At 44.3% G+C, this 24,635-nt stretch overlaps 3 protein-coding genes across 5 annotated transcripts; all 3 read right to left on the bottom strand.

The window, feature by feature from the left end:
• Positions 1 to 31: 31 nt before the first annotated feature.
• Positions 32 to 6,201, bottom strand: LOC118411312 (serine/threonine-protein kinase TNNI3K-like). Of its 2 annotated transcripts, XM_035813510.1 has the most exons (6): positions 6,028 to 6,201; positions 2,573 to 2,668; positions 2,019 to 2,123; positions 1,556 to 1,660; positions 809 to 916; positions 239 to 474 (listed from the first exon to the last, which is right to left on the bottom strand). In XM_035813510.1, exons 1-6 carry the CDS (start codon positions 6,076 to 6,078, stop codon positions 262 to 264), a joined length of 678 nt encoding a protein of 225 aa, XP_035669403.1. In that variant the 5' UTR covers positions 6,079 to 6,201; the 3' UTR covers positions 239 to 261. The 2 variants fall into 2 exon arrangements, with proteins under 2 accessions (XP_035669405.1, XP_035669403.1); XM_035813512.1 differs by lacking the exon at positions 2,019 to 2,123 and having other exon boundaries at positions 32 to 474.
• A 4,718-nt stretch (positions 6,202 to 10,919) lies between these two features.
• On the bottom strand, positions 10,920 to 17,218 carry LOC118410870. Its single transcript, XM_035812739.1, has one exon. The coding sequence runs from the start codon at positions 17,116 to 17,118 to the stop codon at positions 11,617 to 11,619; it is 5,502 nt and encodes a 1,833-aa protein (XP_035668632.1). The 5' UTR covers positions 17,119 to 17,218; the 3' UTR covers positions 10,920 to 11,616.
• LOC118410871 lies at positions 17,182 to 23,818 on the bottom strand. Of its 2 annotated transcripts, none has more exons than XM_035812741.1 (2): positions 23,711 to 23,818; positions 17,182 to 20,817 (listed from the first exon to the last, which is right to left on the bottom strand). In XM_035812741.1, the coding sequence occupies exon 2, from the start codon at positions 20,317 to 20,319 to the stop codon at positions 17,221 to 17,223; it is 3,099 nt and encodes a 1,032-aa protein (XP_035668634.1). In that variant the 5' UTR covers positions 20,320 to 20,817; positions 23,711 to 23,818; the 3' UTR covers positions 17,182 to 17,220. The 2 variants fall into 2 exon arrangements, with proteins under 2 accessions (XP_035668634.1, XP_035668635.1); XM_035812742.1 differs by lacking the exon at positions 23,711 to 23,818 and adding an exon at positions 20,971 to 21,054.
• Positions 23,819 to 24,635: the final 817 nt, after the last annotated feature.

Raw genomic sequence — 24,635 nt, 5'->3', positions numbered from 1 at the left:
TTACAGATAGACATAAATGAACAAACAAACAAACAGAGAGTATGAGTCCATCCCGTTGTGCGTGGATCAACCTTACAGTCAGGTCTCACAGTTAACACCTTGAAAACATGTCATCTATGTGAATGAAGATTAAACATCCAGGTAATAAGCTACGCCAAAAAGTAGACACTCGAGCAACTGGATATGATTTTGGAAACGGTTAAAGGTTTCAGACAACCAGTGATGTAGTGACGTAGGTTAGTCATCTGTTGTATCAATCCTTCAAATAAACAAACAAACCGAGAGCGCCACGTCCTCGAAGGTGTGCGCCACGACACGCATGGACAGGAACTCCTTCACGTGGTCGAGCCGGTCGCGACCGAGGGCGCCGGAAAGCTCAGAGAACCCGCCCGTTTGGACGGCCTCGATCCGACCCTCCATGGTCTGGACCTCAACGTCGCAGGCTTTGGTCATCCGGGAAATGTTTTCTACCAGCTGGGGGAAGAACAATGACAGCAATTTATCTATTTATCTTTCTATTGCAATGAATCTCGAATGCCTTATTATGGTTGGTCCCTTTAGTGGAATTGGCAGAATTGTTCATCACAGACGACTAACTCTTTACAGAAGTCATTCATCTGCTTATTCAATTTGGTAAACATTGTGATCATTTCTAACAAATCAAGGTGCATACCCAAGCAACAGGATTATACAAATGTCATGATAGTGATTTTACCGGTACTAGTACAGTTTTAGAAATTACAAGATAGTCAAAACATGCTTTGACTGAATTTTAAAAAAAATTGCCAATGCGGGCGTGACCTCTGACCTTTCTAGTGTCATGTGGTTTCTCGTAGTTCTCCAGGAGATGGTTCAAAATGTCGAACCTGCCACCCTCCGCTTCATCTACAGCTAACTTCCACAGGCTCTCCATCATCTGTCAATCAAACATGTCAATCATTTCAAACATCAAACATGTCAATCAAACATGTCAACATGTCAATCAAACATGTCAATCATGTCACTTCTGCTGCAGCCTTCCACTTCATCTACAGCACACCTCCACAGGCTCTCCATCATCTGTCAATCAAACATGTCAACATGTCAAACATCAAACATGTCAATCAAACATGTCAATATGTCACTCAAACATGTCAATCATGTCACACCTCCTGCAGCCTTCAACTTCATCTACAGCACACCTCCACAGGCTCTCCATCATCTGTCAATCAAACATGTCAACATGTCAAACATCAAACATGTCAATCAAACATGTCAACATGTGGCACATCAAACGTGTACATCAAACATGTCAACAGCTCACACATCAAACATGTCAGCATGTCACACCTGCTGCCTTCTGCTTCATCTACAGCTCACCACCATAGGCCAGGCCTCTATTATCTGTCAATCAAGCACATCAAATGTGCCATCAAACATGTCAACATGTCAATCAAACATGTCAATCATGTCAAACCTGTCAGCCCCTGCTTTATCTACAGCACATCACCACAGACTTGCCATCATCTGTCAAACCAGTCAATCAAACCTGTCAATCAACATCAGCAGGACCTACCTCAGTGGAGAGGTCATCGACCTCAGCTCCATGGCTGATGAGTGATCGCACACAGTCAGCCTGGGACTTCATCACTGCATACGTCAGGGGGGTTCCGTATGTGCCCTGTAGTGGGTACACAAGTAGGTTAGGGGGGTTCCATATGTGCCCTGTAGGGGGATGCACCAATAGCTTAGAGGGAGTTCTGTATGTGCCCTATAGAGGATGCAAGAGTAGTTAGAGGGGGTTCTGTGTATGTGCCCTGTTAGCAAGATAGGAGGAGGGTCCCATAAGCATCATGTATGGGGGAGCTGTTAATATTTGCCATCTAAACTCAAAACTTCCACATTTTTGGCAATGAAGCATTTTGTTATGAGCAGAAAGAAACAAACTCTAAGCCCAGACCTCATAATTTTTGCCAATGAAGCATTTTGTTATGAGCAGAAAGAAACAAACTTGAAAATAAAATGGCGAGCATGCATACCCCATCGTTCACATTGACCTTTGCCCCCAAGCTGAGCAGCAGGTCAAGGACCTCTGTGTTCCCCATCAGTGCTGCTACATGAACTGCTGACGCACCAAGGAAGGTCTGTGGGGCAGGGAAAATATATGGTTACAAGCTGGGAACTAGACGGACTGGAGCTGGACAGCACCTTTGTAGTCCCCACTGGCAAAAAAACTGGTGAAGTGCCAAGGAAGGTCTGTGAGGCAGGTAAAATACATGGTTATAGGCTGGGAACTAGACAGACTGGAGCTGCATAGCACCTTTGTATTCCTCACCAGCAAACAAACTGGTGAAGTGCCAAGGAAGGTCTGTGGGGCAGGTAAAATACATGGTCATAAGTTGGGAACTAGACGGACTGGAGCTGGACAGCACCTTAAAGTTTACATTCCATGTTCTGGGTCTGCAAAGAACACAATCCTTGTAAGTTAGCTGGGGAAATTATTTTTCATCTTAAAAAAAAAGGCCCATGCATCTTTAATAGTAACAGACCATTTCAATGAACTCTAAGACGTCTTGAAGATGTTTTGTCTCACCTCTTCATTCTTATTGACGTCACAGCCACTCTTGATCAGGTCGTTGACCTTTGTGAGATCACCTCGCTGGACAGCTTGGATCAAGGTCACGCTGTCCTGTAGGGTCAACAGCACATGTGTCAACAAGTAAACAAACAAGTAAACAAACAAATCTATATGTACTCTTGTTAATAACCACCTGTCAGTAACTGCCTGAGGGGGCCAGCTGATCATGAAGGTCACCTGAGGGGCGTGGAAGACTTGACGAACAAGTTTTCTGCCCTGTAATTAGATACCCACCAGCCACGTTGTGTGCAATATTAAAGGGAGCATGGGACAGCATGCACAGAACTCTGTGCGGTAACTCTTGGAATGTCCGCAGTTCTTTTGTTCTCGCAGCTTTGCATAGACCCTCTACTAGTACATCATCATGAATAAAATGACTGTGAACTGAGCACAATTGTTTCAACCTCAGAGACTGCATAAACCTCATTTTTCCTCCTACTCCACCATAAATCACAAAAGAGAACTCACTTCACAGTAAATAGACTTTATCATTATGTTAACTGACTTAACTGAGTACTTGTACTCATGACATGTCATTTTTGTCAATCATATTCAGTTCATTCTGTGGAACATCTGTGGTGCTTACTAGTACCTGCCTGCAAAGGTTGCATGTCATAGGATTATGTTTTATACCTGAGCTATATATGTAGATACAGAATACAGAAGCTGGTGTGTTACAAACGTGTTACACATGTGCTACTCAGAAGAGTAGATATACTGGCTATACATAATACAGAAGCTGGTGCATTCACCAAAGGGTGGTTATGCCAGCTAAGACTAAGAGTATATACTATGAGAGATTGAACTGAATTATGTTTGAAATAAGAACTTTGTAATTGATTAGAAGGTTCTTTATTACAGATTTACTAGTATAAAGATGCCCTCTAGAGTCAGTCTGAACATGAGGTGGGCCAATTCATCAGACGACCTCTGTGTCTGACCTTGCGTTCCACAGCTGTCCCTTGCTAACATGGTTAAACACCGTTAGACCACTAACAACATTAGACTGCTAATGTTGTAAGACTTGAAATGAGATTTTCCTCCTCACCACAGCCGGCTTCTGTTCCCACCCCGGAAAATGTGGGAGCTGAGATTTAATTCTCTCTGCTGTTCAGTATTTAGTAGTGTTGACTTAAACGTTCTCCCATCATTTCCTCACTAGGTACATAGTACATACTTATGTTTAACCTCCTTGCTAAGTACAGCCTTAGTTCCATTGTGGTGTGAAATCTAATTCCAACTATTTGTTATAAAGTATATTAGGAGGGATTGGAGAGGTTAGAGTTTACAGAACTGAATTGTCCACTGTGTTCCACTGTATCTATATTTACATTTTACTTATGTAGAACTTTACTTTGGTCGAGCTCCCGCTCGAGCCAAGGTTGAAAGTTGCCTCCACTCCACCCTATCTTCCATCAAGGACATTTTATATAGGTTATATTATTATAAATCAGATTCAGAGTCTAGTTCAATGCAAAGTTTTTCTCAAGCCTCCATCTGGCTAGTTCAACAGGACTGTTATACATAAGTACAACTGTACTATAATAAGTCAGGCTTTTCAGTTGACGTCATCAGGGCCATGTTTAATTACAGTGTATGCGTAAAGCCCACAAAGACGCTTTTGCATAATCTAATTACTTGCCATGTTGGATACCAGGGGATTCAAATCATGTACTATGACAATTGAATGAAAAGCTTGATGTATCAATAGATTATGGTTAGTTTTGCAGGAACTTGATGTGTTTTGAGTTTGTGTTTGAAACATTATCCCGCAGTAGTATTACCAGGGGTATAGTACCCAATTCCATGGTTCTGATTCAAACGAACCTGTACAACATTAAATAACAAGTAAAAAAACCTTGAATTGCAAATATATGTATAAGTTAGTATTAAAATGTTTCTCTCTTATCTTTAATGTATTCCCATTGCTGATATATATGCTGTTATAAAGGGCCACTTGGTGCCTGATAAGTGATATATTATATATAGAGAGAATTAATACTAGTACAACAATATTTTTTCTAAATCTTCAATTCTTGTTCTATAAAAATGGAGGCATAAAACACTGTACTAACACATATCTGGTTAATCAACATACCTACACATTCAATTACACATTTCCGTAGCAGGTTTTTTTTTAACAGAGAATTAGAAACCAATCCCCTCAATTTTGGCCAAAAAGATTTGAAGGAGCTCACGTACCTACTCAGTACTGCAGCAAGACAGACACAAAAACAGCAGATCATTAAACTTTTAAAGCAGAGTACTACTAGTAGTACTTGGATGAACTGCAGATTACTATAGCCGGGCGTTAATCGTACCCAGGCTCACTCTCATGCAATGTTAAGCCTGATCTGTATATAATTCGTGACGCATTATTAGACATTTTAATTTTACGTAGTGCGCTTTATCCTGAACTTGTCATCAAAAGTTACTGAGATTCTTTGTGACAAGTAGACCCATGGAGGTAAATGTCAGATGATCCTCGGAGATCACACTTCTAAACACTCTGGGCTCAAAACGATTTTGTCACCGGCACCACACCTCATAAATAAGCAACTTTGACCCAAAAGTTACGACGCTACATGTGGGTGAGTCCTGCAAAATATTTTGGGATTAGCTACCGAATTTGCCATTAGGTGTTGTCAGCCTTTCTGAATACTGTTAAGTGTTACTGGCACCCCTAAATTTACCGTAGACTGTTGCTAGGATTCCCCTATTTGGACCCTCTATTATCATTTCAATGTCAATGTCAATATTTTATTTATTAAGGTTTTGCAATAAAGATTATTATTATGACTGCAGATATATGAAATCGTAACAAATTTTTACAAAATCAACTGCAGAGCCATTGTTCTTCAGTGATTTTCTCCCTCTGACTTTGTTTACTGATAAATTTAATTTGTTGTCTGTATATTCAAATCTCATCCACATCATAGACTGTGTTGACAATCCCTGATGTGATTATGAACTGTTGATTAGTTTATTAATAAACTGTATTAGCCAGAACGAAAGCCTTCTGACCTCCTCCACCCTAAGCTTGCAGTCTTGACAAAATGGCTTAGGTCGAAAATGTATGTCAAAGGTCGAAAAAACTATAATGATAGAAGAAATTCAGAACAATATCATAAAAATAAAAAATTAATATCCTTCTGAAACTGTGTTGATTTTACAAAGTAGTCATGCAACCCTAATCACACACTGATGACACAAATATAATTTGACTTGACCTGAACACAAAACCTGGTTATGAATTCTGGATTTTTAATTTAGTCCTGCTTAGACAAACACAGACACTTTCCATGATATCACGGGATCGGCTTACTTCCGCATCAAGTCCCCAGAAAAACCCAGAACTTGGACACTTTCCCCGCAAAACTCGGGCTTAGATGACTGTTCTATCCACTCACCTGGCCCCATGTGGGACTTGGCGATGCCAGGATCGGTGACACGGGCTCCATACTCCCCAAACTAAACCCAAAACTACCGCATTTCAAAAATCATTTTAGAGCTGTTACTTTTACTGACTACAGAACACTCCGGCTTCTTGTGAACTTTGACCTCTGACGTCATGTGAGTGAAAGGCGTGGTCTGTGATGACGTATTTATCACAATTCGGAATATTCCATTCATTAGAGGGGCGAAGACAATTTTGTGTGGCTTTGCTATTGGATTTGAAGACAACCCAAGCCTGACTCAGTGATAAGACGAAGCAAATCTTTTGCCCTCTCGTGGCATTTTCTGGAACTGCAGGTACCGATTCCAACTTTCGACGAGAATAACTCATGAAAGTGTTGATGGTTCGTCATGATGTTTGGTATGAAGCTACTCAGTTAGATAGGGAAAGTTATGACTTACATAATTGGATATGTACTGTGTAAATCGACAGACAATTTGCATTATTAGGTCACACCAATTGTATTTGTTGTTTCTCGGATTTCTTCAGAAAAAATATTGGGTCGGTCGGTCGAAAAAAATTAAAAAAAAAAAAAAACTTTCAAAAAGTCGGGGGTAGGAGGGATCGGACAGGAAAACCTAAACTTTCAACATTTAGGGGGTCCCTGGTAGCAAAGTCCATGCAACGTTTGAAGAAAAATGATAAACGTACTGCCCAAAATAGGCACGTACAGCTACTGGAATTTGAGGCCCATAGTTAATTTGAGAAAGGAGGGGCAGTGAAAATTTGTCAACACGAGGTGTGCCATCTATTTGAAAAGTTTGTTTTTTTTCAAATCGGAAAAAATAGGGTTTTGAAAAATCCGAGAAACAACAAATAAAATTGGTGTGGCCTTAATAATGAAGAAAGTTTATACATTCACTGCATGCCATGATAGGACTGTCAAACTTGTCGCATATGTAACTGAGAAGAGAACAATGTCTAAGTATGTAGATATGACTTATGAGTTCGGATCAGAGAGAACATCATCATTCCGCCGTAGTTCCGTTTTAGGTACTAAAACGCTTTGGTTGGCGTCACCAACATCCACTGCAACGGTATCCGTATCTTCTGTTTTATTTATTTATTTATTTATTTATTTATTGTACTTCCCATAAAAAAATGGTGGGGAGACAAAACAGGTGATACCACCTCTGCAAGTTGTCTCCCCGAAACAAAATACACATTCAAGTGAATAATAATAATCAACAAAGGTATATACAAACATAATCGGAAGCAAAAGATAACTTATATACAAGTACATATACAAGTAAATAATAAGAATCACAAAATGGCATATACAGTGATAATCGGAAACAAAAGATAACTTGCACAAAATACAAAATGCACAATGACTAAATACAAACTGAAACGATTAACGTGCTCTCGTTGCGAAGCCACGTCGAACAGGAGCAGAACGAGGTCCAGGTACATGGGGTGTCTGTATCGTAGAGGTGTGTGAATCGGTTGTGTAGGTGTTTTAACAGCTGTCGTTTGAAGGTGGATATGTGTGAGGACTGAGAGACACAGCGGCCCATGGCTCTAAGGTTTCCATCTAGCCCATTCCAAATACTAATGAGTCTTGGGATGTATGAGGTAGCAAACTGTTGGGTTTTGGTTCTAAAGGGTGTTGCCATGTTGGCCCTAAAGCTTCTAGTGCCTCTAGATGAGAAAGAAACATATTTCACTATGTCTGAGTCATATATGTTCCCAATAGACTTTACAAAGAGTAGAACGTCGGCAGCTTCTCTCCTATATGAGAGTGGTAGCATACCCAGAGACGTCAACCTGGATTTGTAGTCGGGATGTTCAAGTCCAGCACCCAGTATATACCTAGATGCCCGACGCTGTACACCTTCTTTAAAAGTTCTGTTTGATACTCATTGTCATTGACAACAACATTATTGTAGATGGGCCATAATTTTGTTTGTTTGTTTGTATTGTATTGCCTTCAAGTACCAGAGAGGGGTCACCAGAGTTACCAACCTACAATGTAGAATAGTGTTAAAAATTCGTATTTTCACAGAACTATCGTAGAGTGGAATCATTGTTATCACCAAGCACAGCAGCTATATTGGGGCATCTTCTCTGAATAGATTTCAAGAACGATTGCAGATAGATGTGCAAAGGATAGGTGTAACGGGTTGTTCAGTGTAATATAACCAGCTGCTGCCGCGCCGTGCACATGTGTCCGTGAAGCTGGTGTGTTTAATACGCCGAAGGGGTGTCCTATTCGATATACCGCCTCATGTCTGTATTGAAGAGTACAAGCTACATATACAGATCCACTCATCACACAGGGAAGGATCGCCCCCTGCTCTTTTGTCTTTACTAAAATTTGAACCAGGGTTGTAGCCAGCACCTGTCCTTCAGTCCTTTGAAGGAATTTTGCAGCTGGGGACTGAAAAAAGTTTTCCCCATTCCGTCCCCTGGGACAGACAAAAATTAGTAAAGATATAAAAAAACTGAAACCCATGTGTTCTTCTTCACCAAAACAGATGTCATTGAACAGCTTAGTCTACAAGCAAAATTTGCACCTCAAAATGCAGGAAATAGTGTTTCAGAGGGTCTTGATTTAAAAATTTTCTGGGACCCAGACCCCCTAGAAATGACGCGCAACGTCACGCTATGCCCTCGGTGCTCGATAGGATTCCCATTCAAAATCAAGGGGACTGAAAATGATTTCAGGCTGGCTACAAATGTCATGATGTGGTGAGCTCTTTCACTCCCGCTCTACTCAAACACGGGACCTCAGGCCATATAATGTTTGCAACAGCCTGAGTGAAGTGAGGAAAGTCGTGCAAAGTGTCTTCCCATTGGCACAAGGTCGGTGCACCGGTGGCGCAGCAAGGTTGGGTTTGAACCCGGGACTTCTGGATTATGGCCCAACACTCAGCAGTTACGAGGCGCAACTCAACCTAACGCAGTCTTGATCATATATGCATAAGTAAAGTAACGTATTCGAATCGTACCACTAAAGCCTAGTAAAGGTGCAATTGGGGCACAGGTGCGGCACTGCGGGGTTCGTTCGCTGTTGTGTTACTTTTGCCGACTTTTTATGATTTAGATATTGCGTAAAAGTGTTTTTTCGGGGTATTATATGTATATACTACACCTCATTTCATCTGTTTTATCTATTTTCATATCTTTTCAACTTTTTATTTTTCATTTTTGTAACGTTTTCGAACTTGTTATAAGACTTGGAGCCCAAGTGAAATGATGCTCAGTCGTTCTCTTCAATGAAGGCGTTCTATATGTTGACATTTTCTGTTTTCTTTTTGACTAACCTTTGTTTCATTGAAAGCCATCAAGTTGTTGGTTATATCGTATCGAACATATGTGTTATTAAATTGTGCTGCCGTCATGATTTTTTTTATCTACGCGATGTAAGAATGTAATGTCGTTTGGTACTCAGAAGCTTAACGTTGTGAAAGGAAATAAAAACAAAATTTTCTTGGCGTATGTGATTCTCGTTATGACTTATGTTTACGTTTTAGTCCGGTTTCTCCTTCCTCTTCACCCATTTTTAACAAACTAGTACGGTCAATGAACTGGACCAGGCGACTGTCGCCATCGCTACTGGTTAAGTAGCAGACAACATGTTGGTAACGTAGTACATGTATATAATATAGCAAGTGGCAGGACTGAGCTGGAGTAACTAGGTTACCATATACACTGCGTGGTTGGGTAGGAATAAACAGAGTAGCTAGACCATGTGAAGGTAAATTTATGTTATTACCCTCAAATGCTACCTTTCTAATTCTACCTGATTGGTCTGGTAACCATTCCCAAAGGTCCGTAAGTCATCCCTGACTAGCCTGGTAACCATTCCCAAAGGGCCGTAAGTCATCCCTGACTAGCCTGGTAACCATTCCCAAAGGGCCGTAAGTCATCCCTGACTAGCCTGGTAACCATTCCCAAAGGGCCGTAAGTCATCCCTGACTAGCCTGGTAACCATTCCCAAAGGGCCGTAAGTCATCCCTGACTAGCCTGGTAACCATTCCCAAAGGGCAGTAAGTCATCCCTGATTAGCCTGGTACCCATTCCCAAAGGGCCGTAAGTCATCCCTGACTAGCCTGGTACCCATTCCCAAAGGGCCGTAAGTCATCCCTGACTAGCCTGGTAACCATTCCCAACGGGCCGTAAGTCATCCCTGACTAGCCTGGTACCCATTCACAAAGGGCCGTAAGTCATCCCTGATTAGCCTGGTACCCATTCCCAAAGGGCCGTAAGTCATCCCTGACTAGCCTGGTACCCATTTCCAAAGGGCCGAAAGTCATCCCTGACTAGCCTGGTACCCATTCCCAAGGGGCAGTAAGTCATCCCTGGCTAGCCTGGTAACCATTCCCAAAGGGCAGTAAGTCAACTTTGACTAGCCCGGTAACCATTCCCAAAGGACAGTAAGTCATCCCTGACTAACCTGGCTACCATTCCCAAAGGGCAGTAAATCAACTTTGACTAGCCTGGTAACCATTTCCAAAGTGCATTAAGTCAACTCTGACTATGTACTAGCCAGGTAACCCTTCCCAAAGGGCAGTAAGTCATCACTGGCTAGCCTGGTAACCATTCACAAAGGGCTGTAAGTCATCCCTGGCTAGCCTGGTAACCCTTCCCAAAGGGCAGTAAGTCAACTCTGACTGTACTAGCCAGGTAACCCTTCCCAAAGGGCTGACTTTAGGACTGTATTTAATATAGGTCCAGCCCACCGTTAGCACAGTCCTTTCTCTACTCACTCACTCACTCACACTCACCCACTCTCTCAATCACTCGCTCGCTCACTCACTGACTCAATTTTGCTTTGCTAGGTTGATCCTAAAGAAGAGTTCAATAAGTCTACAGAATAAGCAACACAGTCATAACAAACCATTTACTTTCTCTGTGACTTTAATGCCTTTTTACAACAAATCTATTCCAATCTAGCAACAAGAATCAGCATGTCTTTGACATCATGAGTGCCAAATCTTCATTGAAAACTGGTTTGTAAATGTTTTTACATCTCGCATAACATATCTGTAAAGTATTAAATGCAAAATTCGAACTGTAATGCAAACTAAGTAAAAATAAATTGAAACAAAATCTGGCAGCCTCATTTTTGTAGTCATATATAAACCGATTCAAGAATACGTACATCTCATTCTATATATAAATCTACTTCTCATTGAAAGTCCTAGTAACAGCAGATTAGTGACAGAAGTGAAAAGTACAGAACAAAATATATCACTAGTTCTTAATATTTCCTTGAAGTCCAGACAACATAACTTCACATTGATCTGATGTTGAACTTCAAAACATAATTCAAACCATCCTGAAAATGTAAACTTAGAATGAAACTACATGACAAAAATGGGCTACCTTCCTTAAAGCATAACGTTCCACTCAGAGACTACAATTGATCACATTGAGATATTACTCAAGTCCTGTGGTATCTAAAGAGTATTTCATCTAATGTCTCTCCTTTTCTGGTAACAAAATTGGTCAACAAAAGTAGCATGTTCCAAGATTTACCCTAGGTCAGCTGGCTCTGTGAGTCCCTCCTAAGTTGGCCCTGTGAGACCAAAGGCTGTTACTGACCCCCTCGGCTAGTCCCCGGGGGCCCGACATTAGCCCCTGGGGCCCCGAGTGTGTTCTTAATCCTCCGCATCAGTTCTGGATTCTCCATTATCTTGTTGACAGCATCGGGAGTGACGGGGATGTTTATCATTTGTAGGTACTCCTGCACCAGTTGACGGTCCTGAATGGGGGTCCAGAAGATCCTCTCGATGCTGTCTAGAGCCTGTTGGTTCTGCAGTATCCCTTCCACAGCCTCGGTTGTCACATGCACACCCATGCTCATCAGGTACGCCACGACCATCTGATGTTTATCTGAAACCTGCTCTAATGTCTGGCTATGGGTGTTCGGCACAGAAGACTGCCCCCCTGTGGAGGTACTTGAAGACTGCCCCCCTGTGGAAGTACTTGGTACCGTCCGGAGCATCTCTCCCTTCACAAACGGTATCGAGTATCCAGTCGTCATTGCCGAAGAATCCTGGAGGTTCTCCACAAATGGTGTCGGTGGCTGAGGGTTTTTCGATATTCTGGTGACAATGACTTTGAAAATCTCATCCGTAACCGCTACACCTTCGTTGAACAGAAGATGCTGACACATCTGAAGGACTCTCTGCGGCAGGTTTGTCTTGGGCAGACAGTCCATCGTGACTCTTCGTAAGAGTTGGAGTTTCCAGAAAGACTCAGGAGGTAAATTCCTGCGCTCTGCTATCTGTTTGATTACCATGTCGTTATTCTGTATGCGTGTCCAGAAAAAATCAGGGTTCCCCTTCCGCTCCTCTTCAAACGTGTTGATCCTATCGACAACCCTTGTTTCTATCTTCTTCCCGTAAGTTTTTTTCACAAAAGCAACCAACTTCTGAGCAAATGGCGTTAAGATTAAAGTTCCTCCTCTTAATTCTTTTGGCATCGGCCCATCATAAATAGGTCCTTGTAAGGATGAACTGGGCAGTGACTGTGGTTCCCTATTAGAGGGCAAAGCCATGTTACCCCCTGTGGAGGTACTTGGTACAATCTCGAGCGTCTCTTCCGCAAACGGTATCGGGTATCCAGTCGTCATTCCTGAAGATTCTCGAAGGTTCTCCACAAACGGTGTTGGGTTTCCAGACGTCATTCCTGAAGATTCCCGAAGATTCTCCACAAATGATGTCGGTTTTCCAGACGTCAATCCCGAAGATTCCCGAATGCTTGCCACAGATGATGTTGGGTCTCTAGTCGTCGTCGCCAAAGATCCCTGAAGGTGTCTCGGTACTATTGCAAGGATGACTTTGAAAATCTCATCTGTAACCTTGATACCTTCATCAAACAGAACATGCTGGCACATCTCCAGGATTCTTTCCCTCGCGGGCACGGTTTTCTTGGGCAGACAGTCTACGCTAACTCTCCGTAAGAGTTGGAGTTTCCAGACAGACCCATGAGGTAGTTGCAGGCGCTCTGCAAGCTGCTCGATCATCTTGTCGTTATTCTGTCCGCGTTTCCAGAAAAATTCAGCGTTTCCCTTCAGCTCCTCTTCAAACGTGTTGATCCTGTTGACAATCTTTATCTTCTTTTCTTTCCCGTAAGTTTTTTCCACAAAAGCAGCCAACTTTTGAGCAAATGGCGTTAAGATTAAGGTTCCTCCTCTTTCTTCGTTTGGCATCCGCCTAGGCCCTTTTTTGGGCCCTTTTCTTTCTGAGGACGGACCAGGCAGTGACTGTGATTCCCGGTTTGAGGACAAAGCTGTGTTTCCTCCTTTTTCTTCGTTTGGCATGCACTCAGGCCCAGTTCTTTCTGAGGACAAACAGGGCAGTGGCTGTGATTCCCTGTTTGAGGACAAAGCTGCATTTCCTTCAGAGGGCAGAATACCTGCCTGACTTACAGCTGTGTTTACTGTTGCACCCAGTAGTGTGTCCTTGTGTGTGCCCTGTGACACACCTGCGCCCTGGTGTGTGTCCTGTGATGCCTCTGCCTCTGCCCCAAAGAGCTGTTGTTGATGGCCTAGTGTTTTCAAGATCTTGTCTACCATCTGCTCATTCTGCACTATGTCACGAACCGTCTCCTCGGTGGGACGTATGCCCTGCTGCTGCAGGTAGGCCGTAACCACTGACTTCCTGCTTCTCTTAGCTGTAGTCCCTATCCCTGCTCCCATTCCTGTAATGACCATCGGCTTCAGGAGCGGATTCACCAACATTCTCTTAGCCATCAGCGCTTTCAAAACCTCATCTGTGAGTTCTATCCCCTCCTGGGGCAACAACTGGTGGCACAGCCACGAGACTTTTTCTCTTCCTTCTGGGGTTGTCTGGGACATGGTGTCAACAATGATTCTGCGCAGCAACTTGAGCTTCCAGCGATGTTGTTCTGGAATGCTGTCGCCCAATTGGTCTATCAGTAGATCATCGTAGGTCCTCCTCCTGTTTACTACCTCTTTCTTCACCTCCAACTCAAACTTGGGGAGTCTTTTCTGCACTTCCTGCTTTGTGATGGGGCCGAAGGTTTCTACCACGACAAGCAGTTTCTCTGTGAAGCTCAAACCAGGGGGAATCACCACGGGGGGCAGGCATGCCACTTGCTCTGATTCTGGCCTATCAGTTGTCTTCCCAGTGGGGGAAAGGAGTCCGACATCCCCACCAGAAAAGGTGCTGGTCTCTCGTGTGGCAGAAGCAGCTGGCAGAACAGTCTGCTGGATGCTGCCTTGGAAAGAGACAGCACTTTCCTTCCCAAAGTCTAAGAAGTCTCCTTCCAAACAGTCATCATGCCAAGAGGATTGGACTCTTTGGCTTATCTCTTGTGGTCTGGTGGCCTCTTTGGTTGGGAGTTGACCAAAGACTTGAGACTGCATGGTCTGGTTATCCTGGATTTGACCAAAGTCCTGAGACTGCATGGTCTGGTTGTCCTGGATTTGACCAAAGTCCTGAGACTGCATGGTCTGGTTGTCCTGGATTTGACCAAAGTCCTGAGACTGCATGGTCTGGTTGTCCTGGATTTGACCAAAGTCCTGAGACTGCATGGTCTGGTTGTCCTGGATTTGACCAAAGTCCTGAGACTGCATGGTCTGGTTGTCCTGGATTTGACCAAAGTCCTGAGACTGCATGGTCTGGTTGTCCTGGATTTGACCAAAGTCCTGAGACTGCATGGTCTGGTTGTCCTGGATTAGACCAAAGTCCTGAGACTGCATGGCCTGGCTGTTTGGGATTTGAACATTTTGCTGCATCACAGTACCAGGGGCCTGTAGGGGCCACATCTGGGTATCTACAGTCTGCTGTTGTTTGGGGGGACATTTGGGGGCTCCCATCTCTCCTGGCCCCTTTTTGGTTCCTCTGGGACTTGGACTGCCGCTTCTCTGTCGCTTTGCACTGTTTTGGCTGTTTCTGCCAGTTTGTGCTGGTTTTTGTTGGATGTTGTTTTGGCCGGGCTGCGAGTTGTATTGAGAACGATCCCTTGACTGACCAGGATCAAAACTCTGAGTGAATCTGTGACCTCCCTGCCTCTGACTAATGGAACTGTGATCACCACTGATACCCTGGCCCTGACTGTTGGATCTGGAATCTCTACCCTGACTCTGGCTGTTGGATCTGGAATCTCTACTCTGACTCTGACTGTTGGATCTGGAATCTCTCCCCTGACTCTGACTGTTGGATCTGGAATCTCTACCCCGACTCTGGCTTCTGGATCTGTGATCCCTACCCTGGCCTCTTCTGCTGGATCTGTTATTTCTTTCCCATTGGCTTTCACTGCTGGATCTCTGATCTTCTCTTCGGTTGTTGGACCTTTGATTTGTGTCAAAACTCTGACTGTTGGATCTGTGATCTCTATCGAAACTCTGACTGCTGGATCTGTGATCTCTACCCTGACTGTTGGATCTTGGATCTCTCCCCTGATTCTGACTGTTGGATCTTGGATCTCTGCCCCAACTCTGACTGTTGGATCTGGGATTTCTATGTTGATCTCTGCGACTTTTATTCCTTTTGCCTGCTTTGTTCTTCATCTTGCCGGGCATTTGGCTGTGGCCTTGAGACTGACGGTTGCCATGGCGAAGGTTGCCATGGAAACCTGGGACGACAGGTGGACTCTTATACCCTTCATGTGGTGAAGGGGCAACCGGCCAACCAAATTCGTCTAGGTCATAGTAAGGACTCTGGCCCGGTTGCAAACTCCTGACGAAGTCAACGTGACTGGCTTGTCGGAGTGTCTGTTCCTGCCTTCTATCGTTCCTGATGTACGGAGCATCACGTATGTCTGGGGGAGGTTCAGCTGAAAAGACAGAGTTATCGTAGGGCAGTGACCCAGGCACAAGGAAGGGTGGGTCATCTCTGTAACTTCCTACAGCCTGCTTGGGTCTGTACGGTTCTCCATATCGGTCTGCTAAAGCATCTCTCCTGTATGGATCATGGAGGAACTCATCTTCCTCATCACTTTTAAAGGAGTAGCTTCTCCCCTGCCAATCCTCCTCGTACTGGGGCTGCCGCCTGTAGTACGGAATCTTTGCATCTCTTTCAGGTGACCAATCGCGTGGTGCCGTGTCATCAGGGCACATTAAGGAACTGTCGCCATGGAGGAGGTCTGTGTGGAAACGCCCGTGGTCTTGGTCATACGGGATTAGACTTCTGTCGTCAAGGACAGGATCTCCGTGTAAACGCTTGTGGTCATACGGGAGTAGACTTCTGTCATCAAGGTGAGGGTCTCCTGGGAAATGCTTATGGCTCCTGTCGCCACTCAGGCTGCTGCTCTCTGACGTCACCTGAACATGTCTGTAATCCACGTCATGATTGGCTGACATCAGCTGCTCACTGTGGTCGCCATGGGTACCAGCCTCCAGGGGGAGGTGTTTGGAATGCTGGGTAACCTGTGTGACCTCCCGTGTGACCTTGTGGGTGTAGACAGCGTGCTGCATCTGGAAGACGTGTTCCTGGACGGCTGCCTCTCGCAGAGCCAGCTCGTAGTCTAATGCCTTTCTCTCCCCCGCTAGACGCTCCCACTCTTTCTGCAGCAGCATTTTCTCGACATCAACGGCCAACTGGTGAGACTTGCTGTGTCTTGCCTCAGATTGTCCATCTTCAACTGGCTGCTGCTCCTCTCGGCCACTATCACGCCTTTTCCGCTGCTGCCCCCCAACCCGTTCTAATCTCGCCACCTGCCGACTTGGTGACTGTTTGGAAACTTTCCTTTGGTCTGGAAGGTATCGCTCCCTGCTCCCTCGCTTCATTCCTCTCCTCTCCTCACTTTGACGCTGGTCCTTTCTGCTCCGAGTACTTCGCTGCTCCTGTACTTGCAACTTCTGTCGTTCCATCTGGGTTGCTCTCCGCTGCCGCTTCTTCAGCCACTTTAATGAATTCAGCTCCTTCTTGGACATATGCTGGCCTTTAGCTTGTTTTGACTGTAGATGCCAAAGTAATCTTTTATGTCGATCTGAGAAGTATTCCTGTTCCTTTGCTCCTGCACTCAGCCACTCCTGCTCCTTACGACCTGCTGTCTGGTGCTCCATCCTTCCCTTCTCCGCATGTGCCTGCATTGTGGGCATCATCACTTTCATCAGTTGTGGCATTACTTGGCTTAAAGCAAGTGGATTTTTCACCCAGTAGAATGTATCTGCAAAAATGTTGGGCTTTTAAGATCTCATTGTCCCTTCTCTTGGGCAGACAGCCCATCACCACTCTCCGTAACAGCCGGAGTTCCAGACAGACCCAGGAAGTAGCTTCAAGCGTGCTGCTAACTTCACAATCTCCTCGTCGTTGTTATGCACGCTTTTCCACTCACATGCCGTGTGCAACTCCTCTTCAAATTTGTTGATTCTGTGCTCAACCTTCTTCTTGACCTTTTCGTTGCTGTATCTGTGTTCCACCAAGGCTATCAAGTTCTGCGAAAATTTATTTAAGCTCAAAGACCCTCTCCAGCCTTCTTCCTGTGACCCAGCAGGTTGTTGGGTGGCTCCTTGTGAGGACACACCAGGCAGGTCTGGTTGTGACTGCTGACTGGTTTGATCAGAAACTCGGTCTGGTTTTGTTAAGTCTGACTGTTCACTTTCCTGTTTGATGCTTTTTAACACTGGGAGATAAATGACTTTCATCAGTTCAGAGATGTCCACCACTTCCGAGTTAAATTCCTCACGTAAGATCTGCAGAAACATCTGCATGTTTCGCTCTAATTGGCTGGGATTTGATTTGGCAAGGCCTCTAAGATTTAGCTTCCGTAAGAGTTGCAGTTTCCAGACAGATCCAGGAGGCAGTTGCAGGCGCTCTGCCAGCTCCTCAATCGTCTTGTCATGGCGGCCCCACAAAAACTCAGCATTTCCCTTCAGCTCTTCTTCAAAGTTGTTGATGAACTGTTTAGTAGTCTCCTTTTTCCATTCAGTGAAGTGCTGCTGCACCGACGCAAGCAACATCTTACAAAACGGTTCTGAGACTAAAGTCCCTCCTGTGGTTCCTTTCTGTGCCCTGGCAGGTTCTTGAGTGGTGTCTTGTGAAGACGGACCAGGCAGGGTTGGTTGTGGTTCCTGACTGGTTTGATTTGAATCTGTAGCAAGTTTTGGTAGGACTGGGTTTTTGCTGGACGAATCTGAACTTCCCACAGCCTGTACAGCTGAATTTGCCTCCTGACTTGCTGTTGAACTTGCCACATGACTTACGGTTGAGCTTGCTGCTAGAGCTGGCTGAGTGCCCTGAGATGACACATCTTTTCCCTCCCTCCTTTGCTGCTGAATTTCTCCTTCCCGTTTTCTCAGCTCCTCCCTATACTTCTCATACATCTTCAGGTCTTTCTGATTTATAAAAAGGCCTTGCGCTAGTCTCCACTCTATCTTGGAAAGTATCTTGGAAAGTTTGCGTGAAATTGGAAAGTCTCTTTCTTGCCCCCCAGTCTGACTCTGCTCCACTTGAGACTTACCACGTCTCTGCTTATTACCTCTGGGTAATCGGACTGTCATGACTTTCATAAGTTGCGAGATGTTGGCTCTAGCATTAGCACCTTCCCCCATCAGGAGTTGTTTACACAGGCGATTGACTTGCATCTTCATGCTGGGACTCCACTTTGGCAACGAATTTATCACAACCCTACGTAAGAGCCGGAGTTTCCAGGTAGACGTGGGATGCAGGTGCAAATGCTCCACCAGCTGATGGATCATTTTGTCGTTGTTATCCTTGTGCATCCAGACAAACCCAGCATCACTTGCCAGCTCTATTTCAAAGGAGTTGATCCGATTTTCAACATTCTGCCTTGTTTTTACAGGGTAGTTTTTCCTCACAAATGCAAGCAGCTTTTTACAGAAATGTTCTCGTATCAAAGTGCCTCTAGTGGGTTGAGACTGCACCTGAGCAGGCTGTTGGGCGGTTCCCTGTGAGGACGAACCAGGCAGGAATGGCTGTGCTTCCTGACTGGTTTGACCTGCATCTTCAGATAGTTCTGGTGTGCCTGGGTTTGCAGTGGAGGAAACAATTCCAGCCTGACTTACAGCCATGTCTGACTGACTGTCCTTTGATGCCTCACCTTGAACCTGGATTTGTCCCTCATCTTCTGCCATGGGACTCTCTAAACCCTCACAGTCTTCAACAGGCTTTCTTACTGCGTTGCTTTGGGCATTTTGACTCTGACCTGGGTCAGTTTGACCTTGCTCACTTTGAACTGGGTCAGTTGGACCTTGTTCACTTTGAACTGGGTCAGTTGGACCTTGCTCGATCTGACCTGGGTCAGTTTGCCCATGCTCAATCGGAACTGGGTCAGTTTGGCCTTCCTCACTCAGAACTAGGTAAGTTTGACCTTGCTCACTCTCAACTGGGTCAGTTTGATCTTGCTCAATCTGACCTGGGTCAGTTTGCCCATGCTCAATCGGAACTGGGTCAGTTTGGCCTTCATCACTCAGAACTAGGTAAGTTTGACCATACTCACTCTGAACTGCGTCAGTTTGGCCTTCCTCACTCTGAACTAGGTCGGCTTGCCCTGGCTCACTCTGAACTGGGTCAGTTTGCTCTGTTTCACTCTGACCTGGGTCCATTTGCCCTTGCTCATTGTGACATGACTCCTGACCAGTTTGATCTGAAACTGTAGTCAGTTTGGGTGAGGCTGGGTTTTCAGCAGAGGAAAGGGCAATGCAACCCTTAACAGTTGGAGATTCAGCCTGACTTACAGCTGAACTTGCAGCCATACCAGGCTGAGTGTCCTGCGATGCATCACCGTGTACCGCCTCCTGAATGTGTCCCTCCTCATCTTTTTCCAGCTGGCACTCCCTGGAACTCTCCAAGCTCTGGGGGTCTCTGGTAGGCCCAGACATCTCTATTGTCTTCATTTCTGGGATGCTCTGAGCATTTTCATCACCTGGGTCAGTTTGATCCTCATCATTCTGAGATGAGTGGGTTTGACTTTGGTCACTCTGACCAGGGTCAGTTTGGCCTTGCTCATGCTGACCTGGGTCAGTTTGGCTTTGCTCGTGCTGACCTGGGTCATCAGTTTGGCTTTGGTCATTCTGACCAGGGTCAGCTTGGCTTTGCTCAGGCTGATCTGTGTCAGTTTGGCCTTGCTCATGCTGACCTGGGTCAGTTTGGCCTTTATCATTCTGACCTGGGTTAGTACTGAATAGCCCATTCTGGCCTGTGCCGCTCTTCTCTTGCTGAGTTTTCTGGCAGGAACTATCCAGTTCTGAATTGCTGTTATTAGTCATGCTCCTAGTCCTAGGTCTGGTCGACTCTGACATTATCGAAACCGGCCTGTTGTCCTCCCCACTTTCCTGTTCCTGCTCTCTTTCCACATCTCCCATGGTGGCACTCACAGCCCCACCCTTCCTACCTTGTGACAGGAGGAACCAGTGTCTTCAACCTTTTTCAGAAGGCAGAGACAATACTATATATTCTATAAAATGTATCTGTTGTCAGCTTTACTGTAGGCAGTACATGTGTAGACTTTATCACTAAAGTTCTGAGTCATATGACTCTCAACTTAGTGATTGCACGGTCGTGACAGCCCTCACAGTTGGGTAATTCTGTGCCAGACTGGAGGCCTCCCTGCACTAGCTCAGGACCTCAACTCCCCCTACTATCTGGGGGTACTGCCATGTAGACATCTGTCAATCACTGGTGGACAGCTGTCAATCACTGCACACACAGCTCACAGGAGATTGAAGTTCACTGTTGCTGCTGTGCTGGTTGTGGATTGCCTTCTTTGTGACAACTTTGGTCAAGGATGACGCCTTTTGTCAGCGAAGAAGTCCTTGGCAGCAGTTGAAAGTTCGCCGAGAGAAAATGCCTTCCAGCAGCACCTGCAAAGCGAAGGCAGAATGGGTTGAGGAGTGCATACGGCAGGGACAGTTATCTCAAACCGGGGCTTGGATGGGCTGTTTGTGGAAACAAAAAATAGATATGTATACATAAAGATATACACAAATGATAGCTTGGTATCTTTTATATCATACTTTTTGTTCCCAAAAGCTGCCTAGCCGGGCCCAGGTTTGGAAGGGTGACGTAGGCTTTAAGCATGGGCTATCATGTACCCAGCACACAATGACGTGATGTTCACATGATTCGCCATGACTGAGACATCTGAACCACTGCAATAAAACACCTGCAAAGCAAATGCAGAACACAAAGTTAGAAGCCTATATACCTAATATTGGACGGGACATAGCAGGTCCAATGATGGCCATGTGCTGTGCATGTGATTCTCATTTGAAGAGCATATCAACATCATGTTGCTAACATGTGCTCAGTGCATGACAATCACACATCCAGCATGTAACCATCATGAGCGGTGTATGTATGACTATGAAGCATCTATAGTCACAGTTCAATCACTCCTCAGGCCAAGAAGGCTGTGTAAGTGTGTAAAGAAGGAGCAGCACCTCAGATATCTACAGAAAGGTTTCACAATGTAGATTTTATCTTTTACACATTCTAGCAATAGATGACATGAAAACTTTCCTGCACAAGAGAATCATGATGATGATCACGATCATCATTGATCGGCGTGCTTACGCACAACATAGTTATGCTGCCCCTTACACATACAGGGTGGCATACCCTTTCGCTGGCTGATTACAAGACATGGATGCGCCAGGTCTCCTGTTTGGGTGAATGGTGTAAATCAAGGTATGGTTGATACGAGAAGAAGGTTTGCCAGACCTCCATCCGGGTGATTTGAAGTGAATCACTAACTCCAGACAGAAGGATTTCCACCAACGCACACCGGGGCATGCCCCTACTCTTCCCAAACACGGGACCTCCCTTTAATGTCCTAAGCAATGCTAGGTACTCATTTTCACCTGAGTGAAGTCAGGAAAGTTGTGCAAAGTGCCTTTCCCAAGGGCACAAGATCAGTGACACAGCAGGATTTGAACTCCTGACCTATTGGGCCTTAGCTCAATGTGCTGTTGTTTGCCCCATGCAATCCAACCAGCAAATCATCATACGTGTAATGTTCAACATTCAAGCTTAACCAGTCATGATCATACGTAGCTGTTCAATAATATCTTACTAGTGACTGCAACCTTTTAATATAGCAGTTTACAAGATACATCTATATCTCATATAGTAAGGTTCTTTGTTACACAACCAAATTTGTCAGGGATAAACAAGTCCATTAGCCCGATTGTCCCGGGAAAGTAAAAGTGCTGTTCGGGCAAGCAGAAGTGCTTCCCCACTTGCCCGATGGGCAAGTAAAAATTTCCAGATGTGACCCGCTCAAATTACCACTGAGTGTGACAGCACATGGGGCTGAATGCCTGCCTATATTGACCATGTCATTTTTAAGCCATCAGAGACATGGATTTTGTTGTTGTTGTTGTCCTCGTTTAACGTCTATTATTTCGCTAGACATGGTCTCTTAACAAAAGAGAAAATTTATGAAAGGGAAAACACATAGAAAAATGTAATTAAAATTTCGGGCAAGTGAAAATCTGGTACGGGCAAGTAAATTTTTAATGTACTTGCCCGATAGGACAAGTGAATTTTTGAAAACTTGTCTAACCCTGTTTGTACTCACTTCCAACGTTTTGATGTCTGTTACTGTTAGACACCATCATCAGGGTTAGAATGACTAGGTCTGGTTCTTGCTGCTACTTATAGAATGCTGTCCTAGTCATTCTAATCCTGATGATGGTGTCTGACAGACATCAAAACGTTGGAAGTGAGTACAAATTTGGTTGTGTAACAAAGAACCTTACTATATTAGTATATAAGTAATTTACCAACCTGATGACACTATTTACGGATACATCTATATCTATGCATCCTCACAGACTCAGTCAGACATGTAAACTAGCTGTCTAGAAGACAATCTGAAATCTCACCAAGTAGCAATTACTTAAACGTTAAAGCAACTGGACATGACATTGGAAACTCATATCAAGTTGTTTGTGTACATGTAGTTGCTGCGCTACTTGGTATATTTCATTACCTGGATGTCTGACCTTCCTTGACGTAAACTGGAGTCTGTATGTTTGTGTAACGTATAGCAGTTAGCTGCTAGATTTGTCACTGGTGACTACAGAAACTCAATCAGCAAACATTGCACTACAACATTATCTCTTGGCTGGCCCAACCTTGCCTAGAGAAGACAACAGGCACCACTAACAAATTACATTCATGTTCAAGGCGGTATGCAACCTTATTGCCAAACCCATTCATAGCATTCTCACGAAAAACAACAGCTCAAGAGGTGACAACCAGTGATTCCACACTTTTTCATGTAAAACAAAAACAAGGAAAGAAATACTAAAAATCTGTTTTACCAAGGACGTCAAATAATATCCAATGGTTTTACAAGTCACTCTGCACATTTTCAGGTGAGTAAACTGGCTCTGGGGCCACACGGGGGGATATATCAACAACGCGTCTAGCAGTCCATGACACCTCAAAATTATGCCACACTCGCACTGTCCTGATATGTACCCCCCCCCCCCCCCCCACACACACACAAGCATTACCAAACAGGACACTAAAGAATGGAAAACTAACTGGAAAATTAAGTTGTGTTCCTCATAAATAAAATCTTTTTTTCTATTTTCCCAAAACTGAACAAAAATGGAAACCCATGCCATGCACGTACGTACGATGGCGATCCCAGCCATTTCCTTGCCACAGCTTCTTTTCCTGAACTTTTCATCACCAATGTTTACTCTCAGTCCCTTTACAAAGCTGTTACTAATCTCCAGGTACCTTTAAACGTGCTATTTTCGGCAATAATTCCTCCCAAAGTCGTCTTGAATTGCTTGTGCATGCAGTTTAAAAGGAAGCATATGGGTCAAAGGTTATGAAAATGGCTGCTCGTTCCCAGCGTGCACCGCTTTCCCGCTTTGGGCGATCCCACTGTAGCATATAGGGGGTTCCATTTCACTGATTACAACTTTGAGCGAGCCTACTGTAGCTGATAGGGGGTCCATTTTCACAGATAAGAACTTTGGGCGAGCCTACTGTAACAGATAGGGGGTTTCATTTTCAAACAGTAGAACAAGGCTTGAAAACTGTCAGCTCTCCTGGAATCTCCATGATTTGGAAAGCATTTCACTGTTGTCTTGATGTTAGAGGTTATGACTTCAGGATGACTCAATGTACATAAAGTGAAGAAGTGACATTAAGTGATTGTTGAAAGTCGTTTGGATTTCAAAAAATCTTTTAGTTTTAATACCTTGCTACAATGCGTAATAATGTTTTGGAGGTACTTCGCGTTGTATCTACATAATAACTTTTAATAGAACTCTATATGATTAACTTTCAAACGGCATATGGCGTCAAGATTACAAAGTGTGCGTTATTTTTATCACTTCAATAGGAGAAGTCGTGGATGGAAAGTAGAAGCCATTTGATTGATAAAAATTAGTTACGTTTCTACAAGGCTTGTAGTCCATAGGACTCTCCCAGAATCTCGATGATCCGGAAAGCTACTTTTCATTGATGTCTTTATTTTAGACGTTATGACATCAAATACTTTATCTAGTATGTTAGTATACATAGTATGAAAAGACCAACCTTTGAAACCAATACAATGCTTAAGAAAAGAGTACTGAATGTTGAAAGAACAGGCATAAAATACAAAGAATGAACTGAATTCTTGCATCTGCTTGGAGACTACAGAGGGAGGGGA

Source organism: Branchiostoma floridae, chromosome 3 (genome assembly GCF_000003815.2).
Source record: "Branchiostoma floridae strain S238N-H82 chromosome 3, Bfl_VNyyK, whole genome shotgun sequence".
NCBI classification, from domain to species: domain Eukaryota; kingdom Metazoa; phylum Chordata; class Leptocardii; order Amphioxiformes; family Branchiostomatidae; genus Branchiostoma; species Branchiostoma floridae.
The sequence above is the reverse complement of the archived record's forward strand: the minus strand, read 5'-3'. Positions and strand labels throughout refer to the sequence as shown.